This window comes from Ursus arctos, unplaced genomic scaffold (assembly GCF_023065955.2).
Source record: "Ursus arctos isolate Adak ecotype North America unplaced genomic scaffold, UrsArc2.0 scaffold_25, whole genome shotgun sequence".
Lineage (NCBI taxonomy): Eukaryota > Metazoa > Chordata > Mammalia > Carnivora > Ursidae > Ursus > Ursus arctos.
Genome location: NW_026622930.1, coordinates 14,907,132 through 14,928,989, shown reverse-complemented (window position 1 = coordinate 14,928,989; position 21,858 = coordinate 14,907,132). Strand labels below are relative to the sequence as shown.

Sequence of the window (21,858 nt, the reverse complement as noted above, 5' to 3'; positions counted from 1 at the left end):
CCTTTTATTCACCATCTTGTCCCCAGGAACTTAGCACTAAGTTGGCATACAGCAGGAAATCAGTACATTTGTTGTATGAATGAATGAATGAATGAATGAGTGAGTAATTGAGTGAGGGATTTGGGGCTTGGCAGAAGAAGGGAATGGTAGATGTCACAGCCTTGGGAAATGCTCATGGCTCACGCAAATTAACCAACGTCTCCTGCTTCTGGAGAGAAGAGTTTGGCAACTCCTGATCTCTGGCCCTCCCTTACCTGCAGAAGAGCAGTCTGGGTCACCATGACAGCATTAAAGGTCCACGCCCAGGACACAACACAGTACCCAGTCCTCTCACACAGCTGCTCGTATCTTAAATGATATCGTGTCCCAGCAAACATGGTGGAGTCAGCCCCAAAGAGCAGAGCCAGTGAAATGAATCAGTATGTCAGAGTCCTGAGCAAAGTATCTAAGACTCCAATCACCTACTAGCAAAGGATCAAAATCCCCAGGAGATCATAAAATAAAAACCAATGGCAGAGGTCCTGTTGACCAACCTAAAAAGGCATGAATCAGTCAAGGAAGTGGAGACATGGCAGAATGACAAGGGAACCCAATGCCCAAGGCTCATCCTTCCAGGAAATTCCAGACCTAGCCCATGCTAGGCAGATGAAAGCTTCAGGTTCTCTTCAGATAAAGGGCCTCCCATGAATAGAAAGTGCCCTTTTTGATGTCAAAAGGGTTCTGAGAAGTTAAGGAACTTGCCAAAAAAGGTCTGAATGAAGTACGCCAGGAAAAAAGTCAACTTTTCAGACCGCCAGCTAGCCTGCTCACTCTGGGGGGTGCTACACGAGCTGCCCCCGGGAGCGCCCTCCGTGAGAGAGGAATCCTTGTTGCCCGCACTACAACAAGGTCCTTCCATTGGAAGCTCCCGTGTCCTCCCTGGTGGGCACCTTGCCCAACACTACACCCACTCCCTTCCGCGTGGCTATCACCTGGAGAGAAAACAGCCATGTGACCCCCTGAGCTACACTGGAGACATTCAAAGTCTTAAAAAAACACATTTCAGCATTCACAGCCTGAAAAACAACTGCTACATAGCATCACCACCACGCCCCCAGGCTGGGCCATGGTTCCCCCCCCCCAGTCAGTCAAGGAAGCTACCTCGTGGTTTTAGTCTTTGAGCATTACAGAAGATGAATGTGTTATTGCTTTCTCCAAGACTAGCCACGACAGAAGTTTCTAGGACAATTGTATTGGGGACAGGGAAATAAGCCATTGAGGCATGTCAGAGCAGTGAGGGTAAAGAGGTTCTTCGGATCGGGTGGCCATCAAATCAAGTTTAAAGAAATAATGTTTCCTGAATGGCAGCTAGGTGCCGGGCATGCTGCTGGTGTTCTGTGCGGGTTTTCTCCTTCCCTCCTCCTCATATTCTGAACGAGAGGGACTGTCCCACACTTTCCTAGGAGGGGGGCCTTAGTTTCAGTGGGGTAAGCCTATGCCCCTTCCTCTCCTTGACACCCCCTTCTTGAAAATACAACAGTCCACACTGACCTGCCACAGTACCAAGTCAGACAGCCCACGCCTCCTTAACAATGTCTCCTTCTCCCTCCAGCCCTTTCCTTGGAGCAAAAGCTTTCAGGAAAGGCCCAGATGTACTGTGGGGGATGCTCACCATTAACACAGGTGAGCAGCACGGCACAATGGTGAGACCTATGGGCTCCGCAGTCAGGTGTCCCACGGCTCAAATCCCCCTTTTAACCGTGTACTGACTGTTACTTACCTTGGACACGCTACTTCTTAGAATTCATTTTCTCATCCATAAAATGGCATGATGGCGATGGAACCTACCTATAGGCTCATCGCAAGGGTTAAATGAGCTCAGACACGGAAGCACGTAGAACAGTGCCTAGGGGAAAGTGAACAACCAAAAAGCGAGAGCCATTTTTCATGACTAGGACAGCTCTGCCCGAAATCTCTCTGTACAGTCATCTGCAGACTCCCTCGTGTCGCGTCAGGGACGAGAGTCCAGAGATGGATGGCTCTTCTGTGTCCCCTCTGGGTTGAACTGCTGAGGCCCAGCTCTGGTTAAGTGGCTTGCCCCAGGGCATCAGACTAGAAGATCCGCACACCGCGGGAGGGGATAAACAGACGTCAGGCCCTCAGAGGACACAGACCCTTTCACTCAGTTACACCTTGGAACCATGGCCGTCCTATCCTTCCGCGGATCTGTGCCTTGGGGGCTGCCTGAGCCTTCTGGGTCCCTGAGGTTCTCTGCAATATTTCCCAAACCACACGAGGAACAATGGGGGGGGGGGCGCAGACAGCGATCAGTGGATTCAGCCTCAGTGTCTATCTAGCATATATGAGGCTCAGGGTCCCCGCCAAAGCTCAGGGTACAGACGCTGATCTAGGTGGCCGTGGTAAGCCCTCTAAATGGAATAGGAAACTGCTATGCTGCCTGCCTGGGCTCGAGCCACACAGACACAGCCCCACCGGTGTTCGCAGCCCAGTCCCACGCTCGCGGAGCAACTTCCGTGAAGGTGACCTCACACTTTAACAGTAGAGGCAAATTGAGAAAATGTGTCAATTAGAAAATTTAGGATTGAAGCCCCCAAGGGCATTAAGGAGCTTTCTTCTCTCTCCCCTTAGCAGGACCCCAGGATGAATATACTTTAGGGACTTTCTGGTTTCTTTTTTCTTCCTTCCCTAACAAATAAATAATGGCAATCACAACAGTAAAAGTAACTGAACTTCTTGTTCACTATTCAGACCACGCTAGCAGGTGCACAGGAATACCGCCATCTCCAGTTTACAGACGGGAAGTGGAGGCCTCGGGTGACTATGTCCCAAGTCACCCAGCCGGGAAGCGGGAACGAGGTTTAACACAGGAGGGGAAACTGCAGAGCCTGGGTGCTCATCGCGAGCTACGCTGCCCGCGGGGCTCTGCTTGAAAAACACGGGTGCGCAGCACTGAGCAGGCACTCCAGAAATCTCTGCTGAATGGGAATGAGTCGAGTGCAAGTTTTCTTTGTCCGACGCCCTTCCATGTGGCCCCTTCTCTGTGTCTCAGCATCTCTCACCTCCGATGTTCTCATATTCTTCTAATGGGTCTTCCTACCCCCAGTGTCTCCTTCCACGAGCCCAAAGTCCTCATTGCTAAAAGAATTATTTTTCTGAAAGAAAATTTTCATCATGTTACTGCCTTGATTAAACTTTGCAGTGACTCCCCACTTCCCAGGGCAGAAAGCCCAACTCCTCAGCAAGGCTCTGTGGGCAGCTCCCAAATTCAGCCCCACTAACCTCTCCAGCCTCGTCTACCACCCCCCCCCCCATATCTCTCAGCTCAAGCCACTGACCACCTGCAACTCTCTACAGGCCATACACACCACGGGGATGCCCTTTACCCATGGCCTGCGGAACGAATCTCCTCCCATAGTCCCCGATTCTGTTTGAATGTATGGTGGCTAAAAGCCTAGGGTACGTGGTCACACTGCCCAGGAGTAAATCCTAGATCTCCTGCTTACTAACCGGGTGACTTTGAGCGTGTAACTTTGCTGCCTGCTGCCTCAGTCTCCTCAACTGTAAATGGGCACAAAAGACTATCCTTCTAGAACAGTTGTAAGGACTAAACGAAATAAATAGCCACAGAAACTTCCCTGACCTCCGTTTGCCACACTGGGGCCCTCATTTTTCATATATTTCAAACAGCTCCACCCCGGTCATCATCAAAAAGACAAGAGACAACAAATGTGGGTGGGGATGTGGAGAAGAGGGAAGCCTTGTGCTCTGCTGGTGGGAACGCAAACTGGTGAAGCCACTGTGGAAAACAGTATGGAAGATCCTCAAAAAATTAAAAATAGAACGGCCATATGAGCCAGCAATTCCACTTCTGGGAATATGTCCAAAAAAACCCAAAAACACTAACTTGAAAAAATACACACACCCTCACGCTCAAAGCAGCATTATTTACAATAGACAAGACCCAGAAACAACCTAAGTGTCCACTGACCGAAGAGTGGATAAAGAAGTTGTAGGACATACACACAGTGGAGTATGAATGGACCTCGATGGCATGAGGGTAAGTAAAATAAGCCAGACAAAGACAAATACTCTATGATCTCACTTATATGTGGAATCTAAAAAAACAAACAAAAACAAACAAAAAAACTCATAGAAAAAGAGATAAGAGGCCAAAGGTGGGGGGAGGGGGAACGGGAGGAAGGTGGTCAAAAAGTCCCAGCTTCGGGTCATAGGACCCAGAAGTACTAGGGCCGTAAAGTACAGCCTGGTGACCGTCGCCAACGCCGCGGTGTGATATACAGGAAAGGTGTTAAGAGAGTCCATCTTGAGGGTTCTCACCACAAGGAGAAATTTTTTTTTCTCATTTTGCTTTTGTTCTTTATTGTATCTACGCTCGGTGATGGATGCCAAGCAAACGGCGGTAAGCATTTCACGATATATGTTCAAACCGTTCTTCTGTACACTTTGAACCCACACAGAGACGTATGTCAATTATATCACCATAAAACTGGGGAAAAAATAGCTCCATTGCAGTAAATTCCAGTTGTTGGTTTACGTGCCTCTTCTTCCAGGGTTTCTCGACCTTGGCACTGTCGACATTTGACTGGATTCACTCTTTGCTGGGCTGGGGGCTGTCCTGTGCATCAGGCTGCTCAGCAGCATCCCCGGTCTCTACTCGCCACGTTCCGCTAGCACCCCCTCAAGTCGCGACAACCAAAAATGTTTCCAGCTGTTGTGAGACGCCCCCTGGGGGCCAAACCCCCTCCCCAGGAAGAACCAGTGCTTGAACCAGGGGATGTATGGAACTGTTGAATCACTATATTGTACCCCTGAAGCTAATATAACACTGTATGTTAACTGGAATTAAAATAAACCCTCAAAAGAAAAAAGAGAGCCCTGCCTGAAACTCTGAGCTCCTGGAACAGAGCTACAAGCAGCAGCAGCAGAGAGAACGACCTTTTATTTATTTATTTATTTATTGAGCACTCACCACATGCCAAAAATCGTTCAAAGCCCTTCTCATGAATCATAGAATTTAATCCTCTCAATGCCCCAAGGGTGAGGGATTTTAGGCACATTTTATTGATAATGAAACTGGATCACAGAGAGGTTAGTAACTTGCTCACGGTGTGTTTTAGTCTCCTCTTTTCTATCCACAGCCCCTGGCATGTGACCTGATACAACAGGAGCTCAATAGCAACTTGGAGAATGTATGGATGAATTCATTAATGAGACAGTTCCCTCCATAACAGAGATCAGGTCAGGGACGGTGACCCACCAGTCTCCTCTGGAGCCCCACAGCACCCCGTAACAGTGGTTTAATTCTTTTGAAAACCCTTCCCCAAACTATGGCTCTTTTAAGCTATCCAGGCATTTCATGGGAGGGAAGCAGTTCTGGGTGCTCTGCGTTTGTTATTAATAACATGAATTATACCTCCCAGCTTACTTTATGAGGGGTTCACTCAATCCAGCCAAGGGTCCTGACATTACCAGATGAATACCATCGATATCATCTTTTACCTGTCAGTCATTCCTTTCAGACTTTAGTGAAGTACCATAATACTGTGTTTCCAGCTTTGAATATATCAGGCTGAAGACCCTTCCAAAAAGCTTCTTACCAGCACTCTACACCGTGCTGCTCAGGCACGTGAAGTGAGAGGACGCTCCCCCTAGTCTGTAAGTGTGGGCATTTCCATCCCATGAAGGAATCAGTGAACTGAAAGGCAAACCATGATCAACTGGCTCTTGATTCACACAGAGTCACATGCAAATCTGCTCAACTTGTGTCGTGAAAAAGACCTAGATACACACAAGTACAAATCCTTACATCACAGTGGCTGGAGATCTTAACGCGTCCCAAGCCCAAGGCTCGCACTCGGTGGGTGCAGCGAGAAGACATGGGGACATGCTTTCTGCCACGAAGCAGGGCACGCCAATGTTTCCTGACTATTAAAATTCTGTAAAGTGTTAAACACAAAGCAAAGGTTCAAGAGAGAGCTGAGTTCATGACAAAGAAAGACCACTTAAAGACCCTGTAGACCCACTGGGGGAGGAAGGGCAAGGTCAGACAGACCTCGCTTTGAATCCCAGCTCGGCCCCTTTGGGGGCTGGAAAGTTACTCCACCTATTTTAGAATCGGCTTCCTCACCTATAAAATGGGCGTAATAGTGCCAATGCAGAGGGTTGTTGGAATGATTACATGAGATAATGAGTGCAAGGCATCTGGCTGATAAAAGGTGTCTGATATAGGGTAGTTTTCTTAATTGTTACAAAAACGACCTTAAGGATGTGTGTGTGTTCACATGTATCTGCACACACACACACAAACACACACATTCTTCATTTCCCAGAGAAACTTCTGAGACCAAAGCAGGGGACCGGTTTTAATGGCAGCACCAGAATTAGAATCCCCATCCTGTCCATTCTGGCCTCTGAGCTTTTTCATGAAGAAGACAGCCAAAGAATGGGCAATACGTAAATAGATAAACCAGTGCGTGAATAACCTCAGATATCTGGTGGTATCAACAATGTTAGACGTTCAATAAGAACTAGAATGATCGGTAGGGGAAGAAAGGGATAAAGAAATGGGGGGGGTAATCAGAAGGGGGAATGAAACATGAGAGACTATGGACTCTGAGAAACAAACTGAGGGCTACAGAGGGGAGAGGGGTGGGGGAATGGGATAGGCCGGTGATGGGTAGTAAGGAGGGCACGTATTGCATGGAGCACTGGGTGTTATACACAACTAATGAATCATCGAGCCTTACATCGAAAACTGGGGATGTACTGTATGGTGACTAACATAATATAATAAAAAATCATTATAAAATAAATAAATAAATAAAAGTCACTTTACAGAAAAAAAAAAAAACCAATGTTAGACGTTCAGGTTGATATCTCAATCCTAAAGGATTTCTCTATTGGGCAATAATTAGATGCAAAGCAATGCATAGGCTACACACGGATGGAAAGATAATATGACATAATCCTTTTCCTCAAGATCTCACTGTCTAAGGAAGGAAAATGCAAGCATGAATCTAGATTCAATTTGGACCACTTTTTAGGTTATTATATATTGCAACTAGTTAGAAAGGATCTCACCACATATCACAACAACATGTATTATTCCGTTCTTACTTAAAATTACTCCAGAATTGTTTCCCCCATTTTCTATGATATTCTAACGTCTTAACACTGGCACAGATTGGTACAACACTCCCATCATCACAAATTTGATAGCATTTTCTCAGAAAAGGGGGTGAGGGAGAGAAAGCTATCCAAGAAAGACTAATATGAAATACTGCTCTGAGATTTTTTGCATTTTAAAGTTTTCTTTTTTAATAAAAGTTATAGGATCATAGGTATGAAATCATATTTATTCGGGGGGGGAGAATGTATATTTTTATTTATTTGTAAGAGTCAAGTCAGATAATCAAAATTTCTTTAAAGGAATACAGTTGCTATGCAGGCTCCAGATCATAAGAAGCCCCATAATTCCCCTTGCCTATCAATGTAGTTAAATAGACAAATAGCCAGGTCAGTGTTGCAAATCCTGCAATATCCTGGACGGCAGTCGCCATTAGAATTGAATGCAGATAACCCCAGGGCAGAAGGAGTCTCGGGAGCCATCTTTTCCATCCCTCTGCCTTGCAAACTTTAGAACCGCTGGAAAGATATGACTCTCCCTTGCCTCCATCACTGTCATCACCTTCCACCAGGACCTACACTTCCTGGTTCAGTAGCATGTGTAGGTTAGGAACTCAAACCTCGGTCTCCGAGGCAGCCATCCTTCATCTCCTGCACGAGGAAGCCCCCCAGCGGGGCTCCCAGCCACTCCCCTTCCTCCCCCTGGGACGTGGCTCCCTGCCCTTCCCAGGCTTCTGAAGCCTCCTGTTTCATTTGCTCCCACCACACCACCTGAAATGACTCCATCTCCCATGGCCCCCCAGCCAGCCCCACCCCTGCTTTCATTGCCCTGCTTCTCTAGGTGGTAACGCAAAATTCTCCACCTCTATATTTTTATGGATATTTTTTCTTAATGTCCAAGGTATGCAAGGAGCTTAGCACAGTGCCTGATGCAATAAATGTTCAAAACAGCAACCCTGATTATTACTACGACTGCTCTCCTTATTATTTCATCCCATAAATCCACCAAAATGGCTCTGCCAAGTCACCGACAGCCTCTCATCGCCCATCGGTGGTCTTTACTCCACTCTCACTGACCTGGGACAGGTTTAACACATCCCTGCTTATTTAAAGTTCTCTTTGGCTTCCAGGGCACCCTCTTAGCCCAGCGTCTGACACAGACTTCAGAATCGGGAAGTTAATCAGCACCCAGAGGTGGACTCGAATTTGAAACTCCAAAGCCCTTTCCCCTGCTGCTGCTTCCTGCCACCTCACCCAAAAGCAAGTGATGCAAAACCCAGCCTCTCCTAACGTCGCCGCATCGAGGCTGTCGCACGGCTGGCCCCCCTGTCCCCACATCATCACATGCCTCACTCTCTGGCTCCTTTGAGGTCTCAGGTCAGATGTCACCTCCCCGGAGAGGCCCTCCCGGACCATCAGGCGCATCTCAACCAAAGGCAAAACTCAGTGAGCTTGAAGGTCAAAACCGAAGCTGTCCCTTCCCCCCACAGGCGGTCTGGACTCCATTCTCCCCTGACCCCAGCCTGACCCCCGCTCACCTGGATCAGCGTCTCCAGCTCCTGGGGGCTCACGCAGATATGATCCCGCAGGAATTCCGCCTTCTCCAAGGCGATGGTATTCTTCTGGCTGCTCTCGAAGGGCTGCTCCAGTGCCCGGAAGACCAGACCGCCGGTGACGAGGTAGACCACCACGACCACGAAGATTGCCACGACTGTTTTCCACTTCATGACGGTCTGCAGGCCCCCCTGGGAGGCGCCTTCCATCCTGGCGACGACCGTGGCTCGGGAGGAGATGGAGAGGCGCGGGGCAGCGTAGTGCCCGTTAGCGGCGCCCTTGGGCTGGCACACCGGGGGCACTGCTGCCGGAACGGCCACTGAGAAACAGGGCGGGGGACAGGGGGAGAGAGAGTTTGTTGATAAATACAAGACACGGAACTCGTCAGAAACAAAGCACAGATGTCTTTCTCAAGCCAGCTTTCAAACGGGAGGACGAAAACCTGGCTCAGCAAGCCGGGCAGTGAGGGGATCTGATCGGTTGCAAGGTGCCTGTTTGAGTTCTTAGAAAAGGAACTCCAGGGGCGCCTGGGTGGCACAGCGGTTAGGCGTCTGCCTTCGGCTCAGGGCGTGATCCCGGCGTTCTGGGATCGAGCCCCACGTCAGGCTCCTCCGCTATGAGCCTGCTTCTTCCTCTCCCACTCCCCCTGCTTGTGTTCCCTCTCTCGCTGGCTGTCTCTATCTCTGTCGAATGAATAAATAAAATCTTTAAAAAAAAAAAAAAAAGAAAGAAAGAAAAGAAAAGGAACTCCAGGAGTTCTGGTGTTTAAAAAAAAAAAAAAGGAGTAGTAACTGAGTTTGAAATTTTTCTGCTTCTCTACAAGGGCCCGATTTTGTAAGCCAGGGCTCCGTGATTGAGAATTCATCTCTTCTCTCAAGCTTCCTTGGTTAAACAATGTGTAAGATGCAGGGCAAACCATCATATTTGAAAAAACAGACGTGTTGTGCAGCTTGGAGAGGGAATAACTAGGAGACAGATGCCCAGCTACCCCGTCCACGCACTGAGGACCGGAGGATACCAAGGGCAGAGAAGAGATGAACATCTAGTGAGTTTCAAAGTCCCTTTCATCCCAGGTGCTGGTCACAAAACAAAGGGAAGAAGGGCAAGCCTGCTATCGGGCAGACGAGTCAAAACTCAGACATAGTAAAGAAAGTTTGGGGTTCAGAAGACAAGCAAAGTGAAAAACAAAAAAACAGGTGACTGGATTGACGGAAGTAAACAATGAGTGATGTTTCTTGCCAAGTAACTTGGTTTCCTGGAAAAACGTAAGAACAATAAAATAGATTCTAGGCACATTTCTCAATGGAAAATGCGATGACTTAGATGTAACCACTCCTGGTCTATTTGTGACAGAATTTTTCTTCTATTTTCCTCCAGTAGGAAACCATCAGAAAAGAAATTTCCCCTCGTTTTGAGAATACATCAAACTCTCAAAGGTCGCTGGTCTCTAGAAGGGCAATTTCATCACCTTGGAAATAAGCATGTGGAGCCGGAGGCTATTCCAGAACGGCAGGAAGAGCAGGGTCGCGTTAACACACGATGCTATCGTGAGCTTGGGCAATCTGTCTTGCGCAGCAGTGAACAGTGGCGCGCTTGCATTTTGCTCTGCTTTTATTACACTAACGCTTACTACGGCCTCTGCCATAGAGCAGCCCGGCTGTTGGGTAAACAAGGTATTAGGAGATGGTATTAGGTAATTACCTAAGTGGGGCAAACAATCCAGCGGACTGCTCGCTCTCTGCCTTGGGAAATTCAAGATAAATAAAAGCACGGGAATGTCGCTCGCTCTCGTTCAAAGCGCCAATGACCCTGACGACACCTGGCCAGAAGGGTGTCCACCTCGAGGAGTCCATGTCTGCAAATATCTGCCTTTCCTCCTGGAGCCTCAAAGTCAGCTTGTGTCTTTGAAAAGCAAGGGGAACATCAGCCTTTTATTGGACGTGATTCTAGCAAATAAAATCACTGAATGTTACATTTCCTTCTGACTCACTGAATACGAAACCGTCTGGAATCTCTCACTGAAAGATGTAAGAATCAGAACCAGCACCTTGGGCATCATGTTCTTGCTAATCCTTCCCCCAAAACACGGCTTTCAGGTTCCTACTGGCCCTGGTTGATACTGAGGTGCATCCTGTCTAGGACAGATTTCTTTCGACCTTGCCCCCACACTCCCCACTCATTACCCTCCCTGCTGTATCTCCATCCCTGTGCCTCTCACGCTTCCCAGGACCCCCAACCTCATCAGGGGCCATCATCGTGGCTTGCCTGGACCAATCCAGCAGCCTCCTAAGGGCCCTCCCTGCCTCCACTGTCACCCACCTTTGACAAATCTTGGGTTAAATCCACTTCTGGAAGCACCCCCTCCCCCTTTCCCCTGCTCCCTCTGTGGTTGGTGGAATAACGGCCCCCAAAGATGTTCACGTCCTAATCCCTGGGCCCTATGCCTATGTTACCTTACGTCACAAAAGGAACTTTGCAAATGTGGTTAAGTCGAGGATCTAGAGATAGAGAATTATCCTAGATTACCAGGTGGGCCCAATGTAATCACAAATGTCCTTAAAAGAGGGAGGCAAGAGGGTCAGAGAAAGACACGGAAGGAAAGAAGCAGAGGTCACAAATCAACGGATGAAATCAGCTTCTAGAAGCTGGAAAAGACAAGGAACAGACTCTCCCCTAGAGGCTCCAGAAGGATCCAGCCCTGCCTACACCTTAATTTTGGCCCAGTGAGACAGATTTTGAACTTCTGACCTCCAGAAACACAAGATAATAAATATGCATTGTGTTAAGCTACTAAGATTGTGGCAATCTGTTACAGCAGCTATAAGAAACTCATGCACCCACACCCCCACTAGATTAGGTCTCTCTTAGTCCACACTCACTGTTAACAGAACCCGTTTACTTGTCATTGGACTTAGAGCTTCAGGAGGGCAGGCCCCAGGTCTACACTCTCAACTCTGTACCCAGTGTCCTGTACGGTGCCTGACACACAATACACTGATTAAATGAATGAAGAATAAAAGGCCGAGACCTTGGCACATCCAAACCACACACAGTGTGGATGAGGGCGCCCAGTGGGAAAGAGCTTGGCACTCCAGCAGCACTCAACATGGCAGGGCTCTGTTCACGCCTCCACACCTTCGTGGATGCTCCTTTGGCCAGCAGCCCCCTCCCCACCTTCACCTGCCTGGGAAACGCCCAACTTCCTCAGTGTCAGCTCAAAGCTGCCTCCTCTGTGAAGTCCTCCTGGACTCTCCAGGCAGACTCGGCATGCCCGTCTCCCCATGAGCCTAGAGAGTCCTTGGAGTCTGAAAGCTTGTCTTTTGATTGTTGGATCTCCGCTTCTTGGCACAGTGCCTGGCATGGAGCAAATGTTTGTTTTCTGTTGTTGTTGCTGTTCACTCCTTCAGACTATAGACAAAAGGCCCGTCAGATTCACCACCACCCTCAGGAACAAGCATTTATGTGGGACCAAGTGAGCAGAAGGCGCTGTGCTGTGGTGGGGAGAAGTCAGAGTGCCTCCCAGCTTTGGGGGTTTGACAATCTGCTTAGGGAATGCCCCCCACGGCGTCAGGTGACAGACATTAGGAGGAAGCCCAATGACGACCTTGAGCTCAGAGGTCACCTGCAGCTGGGTCTCCTTCGCTGACTTGCGTCATGGATGTTTCCGGGGCTTCTAGCATTCCTGAAGCTGAGCAGAATTGGGCCTGATGAAGGTCCTTCTCAGACCAGTTCCCAATGCCAGTTTGCTAAGAGACTGTCCCGGGAGCAGAGTCTGAATAGAATCCACCAATCCCAGGTTTCCAAAGGACCTAGAGCAAAAACCAGAGTTTCGGCCCCAAAGCTATCAGCGTCTGGTTGACCACTGAGTTTCTGTTTCCTCATCTGCGGAAGGTGGAGAGCAAGGACTCCGTTGGAGGGCTACAAGGCACATGCACACTCGGCCACCACATATCCCCGCTTCGCAGATGAAGAAACTGAGACCCAGAGAGATCGCACGACTAAACTGAGGTCAAGGGGGCAGAAAAGTGGGGGAACCGGGATTTAAATGAGAATAATCTGACTTCAAAGTCAGTTTTCTGGAGCATAGGCACAGAAGAATAGGAAACAAAGAAATCCCCCTGGTGGAAAGGGCCCTTTTCTCTGAAATGTATCAATAATAGATGGGGCGTAGAAAGTAATGACCTTCATTCCTCCCGACTCCCACGGAAAAGTGTCAGCAACAGTGCGGCCAAGGACTGATGAGAAGGGAAAGGCGGGAAGGGCGATATCCCTTCAGTTCACTTTCCTTTTAAAATGTTTCCTCACAAATGCTCCGCCATTCCACTTTTACCTAAACATGGGTAGATACGGGAGCACACGCGGAAATCTGCTTCTTCGTGGCTGAACAGGTTTGCGGTAGTTTTGAATTTTTCAGGCTTGCCCGTACCCTGTACTTCCTGCCATCGCCCTTTCTTGCACTCAGTCAACAAACACTGGAGTCACCGGGCACCGTGCTTGGCGCCGGGGGTACCGAAATGAATGAGACCCATCCCCGCCTTCTGAGTCCGTGGGAGAGTCGACAAGGATCTTACACACGCACGAACCTAGTGTATCATCACGAAACCTTGTGTGGAGAGCACTTGCCACTATCCATCCCCATGACAGGTGAGGCACGAAGGCCGGGGCCGTGGCGCCCTTGGACCCATCTTCAGACACCTAACCCCAAGTGCCTCCACTCCTCCAGGCCACTTGAAACGAATGACATCCACAGGACTCGGGGTTTCTTGGAAACCTGAACACCTCAGAGGTGCCGCTGTCACACAGCAACGTGACTCTGCCTATGGACCCAGGCAAAGTGCAGCTGATTGCAACACACTGGCGAGAAGCAGAGAACTCCTGCCCTCCCCCCAACCCTCCCTGCACCGGCAGCTCAGAGCTTCCAGAGAGCTCCAGGTGGACGCTGAGCCTGGAATCCTCAGAACGCTTCCCTGGGTGTACGTGAACTTGAGGCAAGTGCAGAGGGTGGGTGTCGGGAAGAAGGAAGGAAGGCTGAGCAGCCTCACAGCCCCGGGTTTCACCGTGACCATCCTCTGAGAAGAGCAGAGGAACGTGCGGGCTCCCTCTGACTCCACATAGCCCAACAGCCAAACCCTGCTCTTCCAGCTTCCATCTGACCACTGTACCTTAAAGGTGATCAAGCTCATCCTGGTAAGAACGCAGGGCACGTCTACACACACTAAGTGAGCAAGCCATGCATGTCCCCAAAAGCCCACCACAGAAAAGCCTCTCCCTTTGGGTTCAGGGATCTCTCTCCCCTAGCCCTCTTAAAACACCAGACTTTGCGTCCAGATAGAAGAGACCAAGGCATCGGGAAATTCCTGGGAACCTTTAGAGACAGAGAGCCAAGACAAGAGGAATCCATGCTGAAAGGGGAGGGGGAAGGAGCTGAGAACATGCTGCCACCTTGACCCACATCTGTCCCCGCCTCTCTCTTTCCCGCCTCTCTGTTTCCGGCAGACCCTGCCTTCTCTCACCAGAATCACTTCAAAAGCCTCCAGTCCTGCCTCCTCGAATCCATCCTCCACATCGCAGCCAGGTGGCGCTCTCCCAGGCATGATTCTGCACACAGCCGCCTCATGCTTGAGCTCCTCTGAAGGCACCACAGTGATTCAGTAAAGTGCAGGCTCCTTCCAGGACCTGGCGCCTGCCTGTCTCCCCAGCCTCACCTGCTGCCACGCCCCCAAACACACAACCTTTGACCCAGCCAAACCCAGCAGCACCCTGACCCTTGCATGCTGAGCCATCTGCTGATGCCGCCCTCAGGGCTGTCTTGCTTCCCAGATAACTTTCTTCCCCCCACTCCTTATCTGGACAACACCTCCTACTTCAAAACTCACTTCATGGGTAACCACCTCCAGGAAGTCTTCCCCAACTGCCCGCCCCCCAGTATAATCAGATGTCCTTCCTCTATGTTGTCTTGATGTCTTAGTGTGGAGCTTATTAGCACACTGCCTACAACTGAGTTGTTCCTACTTATAATTTGTTCCATTCCTGAATTCATTCATGCACCCACCCATAAATTTACCAGCATTTATATCAATTTCAAACACTTGCCCAACAGAAAATCTGACTGCAGAATTCATTGAATCTGGTAGTAAGAGCAGCCCCGGTACTCATAGTATATTTTTCCCACAGACAAACATCCAGAGTCAAGGTGTTAAAGTTCTCAGACAGCAGTCTAAGGGGAGCTCTTCATGATTTGTTCAATTCCTAGGGAAGACAAGAAAGAGTCCAGAACCAGGGCTCCTCCTCGCCATGCTGAGCTGGTTGGAGCAGCCCTGGCGTTTCCCACTGCCCTGCTCCTTTTTCAAGATCTGGGGCTCCCTACCTGGTGGTTTTCCCAACAGGCCCCACACTCCACCATGCTGTTGAGATGTACCCCTCTGTCATGACTCCACAGTCAAGGCCTGAAGGCACACAACCACGGCTGGGGTTCTGTTGTCTAGTTCCAAAATGCTTCGTGAATAACACATTTTGTCTCTGGCTCTAGATTTTTTCCTCCATAATTTAAATTAACTAGAGCGCTTAAAAAAAAAAAAAAAAGATTTTTTTTTTCCCCTACCTTTTGGATTAAAAATAATGTAAGTAGCTGTAATTCCCAAAATATCTCCTTTACCCTGGGGCCAAGTGTTTTAAATCCCATTGTCAGGGCCTGTTGTTTCCAGATAGAGGTTTGCCTTTCCCAGGTGTTTTGTCAAAACCAATTAATTACCTCTCCTCGCTGGGCTCCACCGAAGGGGACCCTTCCAAGCAGGCTGGAGCCAGGGGATCCTTTCTAAAACTCCAATCCTGCTCCTGCTTAAAACCCCACAGTTACTCCCCACAATTATTCGCCTGTTTACATGGCCTCTAACATGTCGCACGTGCTCAGGGCCCATCTTCCTTCCCCAGCCGTGCCTCATCCTCCGCATGCTGCCTTCTGACCCCAGCAAACTCCCTCAGGTATCGGCTCTCTCAAGCACATAGATCACAAGTGGTTCTACCAGTCGAACCGATTCTTTGTACAGATCCACCGTAGAAAGCAAAACTGAAAAACTTTTGCATGTTAACCCATTCGGCAGAAAGATCCTATGACGTAAGTCCATAAGCCAATGCACTGCCTCATTCCCCAACCTGAGGACATCTGTTCACTGCATCCCACCCAATGATGCGGACAGAAGCAGCGAGAGGTACTTCGATAAATTCCATATTTTTCAGAGCATAAAATGCAGAGGTGATCAGGACACTCATGTTTTACAGTGATGAAAAGCGAGGGAAATTTAGAAACGTGATGTCCCATTTATTCATTTATTCCACAAGTACATGCCAACTATGTGGCCAGGGTAGTAGCAAACTCCACACTCCGTATCCAGACTGCCAAACCACCATCCACCAGGAAGCTCAAGGGACCAATTCCTCCGAGAAGTGCAAGGCCAGTGAAACCAGTGGATGTAAGCTTCCCCGTAGCTTTGATTCCCCTCGATGTAGCTTTAATCCCTCTTCTACTCTCTGCTTCCTCTGCTCTGATCTAACCCGCCCTCCCCATCCCAAACCTTTCCAAAGACACCTCAGGTCCACCAGACTGAAGACTTCCCCAACTTTCCCAGCAACTTCAGGGAGCCCTCCTCCACCTTCCTCAGTGACACCTGGGCTTCCCCTGAGGACACTGTCCTCTGAGTGTGGCATTCAGGTAAAGATTGTTCGATCTCCCTCACCCACAATGTCAGGGCCTCCCTGTCCCAGAAAAATAACACTCCACGATCTTGCATCCAAACCCCTGTTCCTTTGAGACCCAAACCCTCTGGCCCCTCCACGTCTCTCCTCCTCCATGGCTGTCTGTGGTAGAGCTGACCTCTCTCCTTGATGCCTTGAAGCTTCCATTCACGTCCTGCTTTCTTCTTGAGTAATTCAATTTTTCCACAAGACAATCCACCCCATACCCAAACCTCCCATTTCCTTCCTCTTCACCATCACCATCACCTCCAAACCACTTCAACCAGTGTCTCAGGCTGGGTTCCCCAGAAGCAGATCCCGAGATGAAGACTGGTTTGCAAGCAGTTTTTTTAGGAAGTGCTTCTAGGAGAAGCCCATAAGGGAGTGGGGAAGCAGGGAGGGGAAGGGCAAGAAACCAAGTAAGAGTGGTTTCCAGCTGAAGCCCTGTCCCCCAGTCCGTGGGAGCTCTGCAGTATAAATTACTTCCCCAAGTTTGTCCCAACTCTTACGCAGTCAGTCGCCGGCTACAGAAACCCCCGGAGGGACATAAATGCCCAGGGGCATCCTGGTAAGAGGTGCCAGAAGACCAAGGAAAATCTTCCGAAAAGGGATTCTTTGTAGGGACGAGCTACACGGGGAGAAGCCCACAGACTCTGGAGGAGGGGTGCACAGGGCCAGGAAGACAGTTCTGGAAGAGGTAATGGATGACCAATGGTTTCCACTACCATCGCCTCCTCCTACGGCCGCATCCCGAACCCCGTCATCCCAAGAAACGTCCCTGCCTCAGAAATACACCAGTAAAGAAATCCACTTCAGACTTGAACATCCTATCCACCCGGCTCTCCCCCATAACTGCCCCACAACACATCCTGTCCCCACGTCTCACTTTCTCGTGGCCCCGCTGTGTTTTCCTCCCTCCCCGCCCCGCTTAGATTCCAAGTTCAACACTTCACTCTCCAGCTCACAGACTCTACTCCCTTTCCTTCTGTCCTTTTCTGCAGCCATCTGGAGACACCCCTTCTCTCTGCTCAGAGACCACATCCAGGCTGCTGGACGCTGCTGGCAAATCGAACAGCCTTGGGGATGGCTGCCGCTCCACACCTAGCTTCCCGCTTCAGCTCGGTGCCACGCAGCCCTGTGTCCCTGCTCAGAACCAGCTGTACGGACAAACGTCATGGAGATGTTACGGTGTATCTTACCGTACACGAAGCTGAAATTGTACATGGCCATCCCTCTGCGAGACAGCTATCTACGTTACGGAAGGATTTGCTGGGGAAAGCATTCGAATGGCAAGCTGTGCGTACGACTAAACTGGGCTGTGGTTTATATTTATCCATCTTTAAGAACAAACTGTTTGTGTAGCATAAGCTGTACCTACATCGTGCCCTTGTCCCAGGATCGCTGAGAGGGAGTCTCAACACCCCAGTACACTGTGGTTTTTGCAAGCATCCTCAGCCGCCTGCCCCTCCAGGGTAGCCACCGGGGCTCCTGGCTTACTTCACAGTCACTAAAACCTCCTATTAAAAAAAAAAAAAAAAAAACTTGGATGGAAAAAAAATTTTAGATGGCTCTTCCTTCACTGTGCCTACTAAGTCGCAAAAATGAATGAGATCCATCAAAGGCAAAAAAACGGTTTCTACAAAACACCCCACAAAATGGCTTTGCCTTTCAGCATCACCCTCTGGAAATTTCCCCCTTGAAGTGGTTCCTCTAATGCAGTATCGGAGGCTGACATCAGCACCATCTCCGTGATTCGCTGCAAATGCAGCCATCGGAGGCTGGGAGTGAGTGCAGGAGGGAGGAAGGGAGAAACCGAAAAGGGAAAGGAATGCCCACATTGTTCCTCATGAGGCTGGGGAGACGGGGATGTAGCAAACGTAGTCCGTCTCTCTGAAGACTGAGAAGTGTTTGCAAATACTATTAATAGCTCTAATTAGTGAAGTCTTCAAGGAATCAACAGACTTACTGACAAATTGGGGAAGCAGATCTAAAAAGAGAGGGAAGGGAATCTTTAATAAACCAGCACTCCTAGGTTTGGGGAACCAAATGGGATCTGATGAAGCCAAGAGTCGTTGCTGCCAGGGGAATCCTAGGGCTGAACCAGCCTCCAGGGGAATTTTCCAACCAACCACGAGCTGCTGAATGTAGGCTGGCCCTTCTCGACAAACCAACACCTCACTCCCCCCCCCAAATATCTGCAGCCCTTTCTCACTAGTAATCCCTCCTGCTAGAGAGTAAGTTCCTCTAAATGCCCCCTTGCTCTGGGCCTCTTGCCTCTAAATCTTCCAGAGTCCCAATCCCAGGGCACAACACGTATGTTTATGGAATGGATTCAACAAATGTTGGTCAAGTGTCTATCACGCTTCAGGCACCAGCGGGCACAAAGGTGATGGGGCAGGATCCTGGTGTCCAGGAGATCACCAGGTAAAAATGTGGATGAATTGGGTGGAACCATCCTCCCCTCCACTCCCGTGTAATTCAGAAAAGGCCCAGCACTCAAGGATCTAGAAAAGGCAACTGAAATCTTAGCAAACAGATCCCTGCCTGGATCGTGAGGAAAGTGCCAAGCCGCTATACTCGGTCCTTCACCTGCTCCCCCAAGAAACAGCTCACAGAAAAAGGGAGTACAGAAAGAAGTGTGCTCTGGCATCATTTTCAAAAGTTCACTTCCTCCTCCATGCTACCTCTGATAGATCCTCAGACCCACACCTGTTACCCGGGCGACCTCTCTACGGGATGGGTTAGCAGCAATGAAGCCGTCATCAAAAACGTATTTCCGTTCAAGGAACTGCCCAGTTATAAGAACCATAGGACCTGACTCAGAGACCTACAACCAAAATACAAATTAGCGAATATTAGCACATCGTAGGGCTCAATAAAATAGTGTAAAATAAAAGTGCCCGGTTCCGCTTGCCATGTAAACAAATGTTAACGAGGGATACAACAGTCCTTGTAAACAGCAAAGCTCAGGGGAAAAACCACAAGAGGAAAAAAAAAGAAGAAGAAGAAGAAAGGCATTTCCATAGACAGCTAAACCTAACGTTTGGGTTCTCAGCTTTTAACCAAGGAACATAATCCTCGCAGAAAATCCTAGTTGACATTTAATGCGTCATACGCTTCAGATTCAACCTGTACTTAATTGCTTTGAAGCTGCCTCGGAAGAGGTCATTTGAAATACAGTCTTGTGGTTATGACTCCTCCGCTTCACAGAAAGGAGGAGGGAAAAGGGCCTAGAAATTGTTATAACCAATTAAAATAGCAAATGACACAACCCAGCTATCTTGGAATTTGTGGGCATTTCCAAGAGTTCCCTGCCATTTAAAGATGTTTAATGGCCCCTCGGACGCCAGTTGCATTTAAGCTGCTATAACTGGGAGGTGCTGAATTCAGCAAAACCATTTGCTCCGTAGTCACGGGGCTATGAGGTACGTCATGGAGTTAGCCCTCCGTCCTCAAGCACAGCCAAAAGTGCCAGACCACTTCATTCACTGGACACGTCCACGCGAGGTCCATTTCCTGACGTTCTCTAAGTGGTTCACAGGTACCAGGGTAGTGTCTTTCCATTTACGGATCACTGTCAGCTAATGTTCCCCACGGCACATAATGCGGCTTCTATCATTCGGTGAGTGCCTACTATGTGCTCAGTAGTCTGTGGGGTGTTCCAAGGGAACTTAAGATGCATTAGCTATCACCAGAAAAAAAGGGTCCCTCAAGGTTGGCATTTCTTACTGGTCCTGGTGACTCAACCCAGAATCAGACCATAGGGTAGCTTCTACATGACCTCGTCTAGCTAGGATAGGGTTGCTAGATTTGTGAGTGTTAAAATTCACATCACATAAAATTCACCATTTTAGCCATTTTAAAGTATAAACTCAACGTGCGCTGCAAGATTCAGCAAAAAAAAAAGAAAAAATGCAGGACAGGCAGTTCAATTTGTATTTCAGATTTTTTAAAATTAGGATAAGTATATCCCATGCAATATTTGGGACATACTTATAACCTAAAAAAATTTATTTTTCTGAAATTCACATTTCACTGGGTGTCCTGCATTTTATCTGGCACACCCAAGTCAGAGGGCCAGGAGGAGCACAACCGTCAGCCACCCAACATAACCAGCCAAGAATGTAGGGAAGTACAACACTGGGTGATACCAGGCATAAAACCATATAAAAACAACCAGGCTTCAACCTCTGGCACCCTAGCATGACTGCTCTTCCCAGGACCCCCACCGCCTCCACCTTGCAGATCCAGTACAACCAACACGGCCTCCAACTTGGCCTCCCACAGTATTCCACATAGAAGGCCTTGCTCCTTCTTTTTTTAATTTAATTTTATTTATTTATTTGAGAGAGAGAGATAGCGAGAGAGAGCATGAGCAGAGAGGAGAGGGAGAAGCAGGCTCCCCACTGAGCAGGGAGCCCAATGTGGGGCTTGATCCCAGGACCCTGAGATCATGACCTGAGCCAAAGGCAGATATTTTTTTTTAAGATTTTATTTATTTATTTGATAGAGATCGAGACAGCCAGCGAGAGAGGGAACACAAGCAGGGGGAGTGGGAGAGGAAGAAGCAGGCTCATAGCGGAGGAGCCTGATGTGGGGCTCGATCCCATAACGCCAGGATCATGCCCTGAGCCGAAGGCAGACACTTAACAACCAGGCGCCCCCGAAGGCAGATGTTTAACTGACTGAGACACCCAGGCACCCAAGGCCTCGCTCCTTCTTAAAATGCTCCCACTTCTGGCTTTTTGACACCACATTCCCAAGATTTTCCTCCATTCTCTCTGGTTAGGTCTTGTGTTTTTGTTTTGTTTTGTTTTGTTTTGTTGTTTTGTTTTGTTTTGGTTTGGTTTGTTTTTCCGAGAGAGAGAGAAAGAGAGAGAGCAGGGAAAGGGCAGAGGGAGAGGGAAAGAGACAGAATCTGAAGCAGGCTCCAGCTCAATGCAGAGCCCGACACAGGGCTCGATCTCACAACTCTGAGATCATGACCTGAGCAGAAATCAAGAGTCAGACACTTCACCCACTGAACCGCCCAGGCACCCATCTCTGGTTAGGTCTTTTTAAATCCACTCTTCAGATTCCTCTTCCTAAAAATGTGTAACTATTGGGGTTTCATGGGACTCATCCCTGCACCCTCTCTTCTCTTCATTCTCCCCATGACTAATCTATTTCAGGGCCATGGTTTTAAATGCCACCCACTTGCTGATGACTCCCAGCTTTATGCCCAGGGAAGCAGCAGACAGGGGCCAGCAGGAGGCAACCTAGGGATCAGCGTGCAAAAGCCACAGGAGCCGCAGACATGCTGTGTCCCAGGTGATAAGTCAAGCCAACACTGGAGGTGGCCAGAGCCCCTTCTACAAAGAATGAGGGAGCTCTGCTGGCTACTCGGGTTACAGGGATACTGATACCTGGGTCACCACAGTCATCGCC

The 21,858-nt window shown here is 49.0% G+C and overlaps 1 protein-coding gene across 1 annotated transcript in view; it reads right to left on the bottom strand.

The window, feature by feature from the left end:
• Nucleotides 1-21,858, bottom strand: part of KCNK10 (potassium two pore domain channel subfamily K member 10) — a 121,588-nt gene that overhangs the window by 57,787 nt on the left and 41,943 nt on the right. The window contains exon 2 of the mRNA XM_026515498.3: nucleotides 8,685-9,019. Coding sequence (XP_026371283.2) covers nucleotides 8,685-9,019 — 335 coding nt within the window. The remainder of the gene's footprint in view (nucleotides 1-8,684; nucleotides 9,020-21,858) is intronic.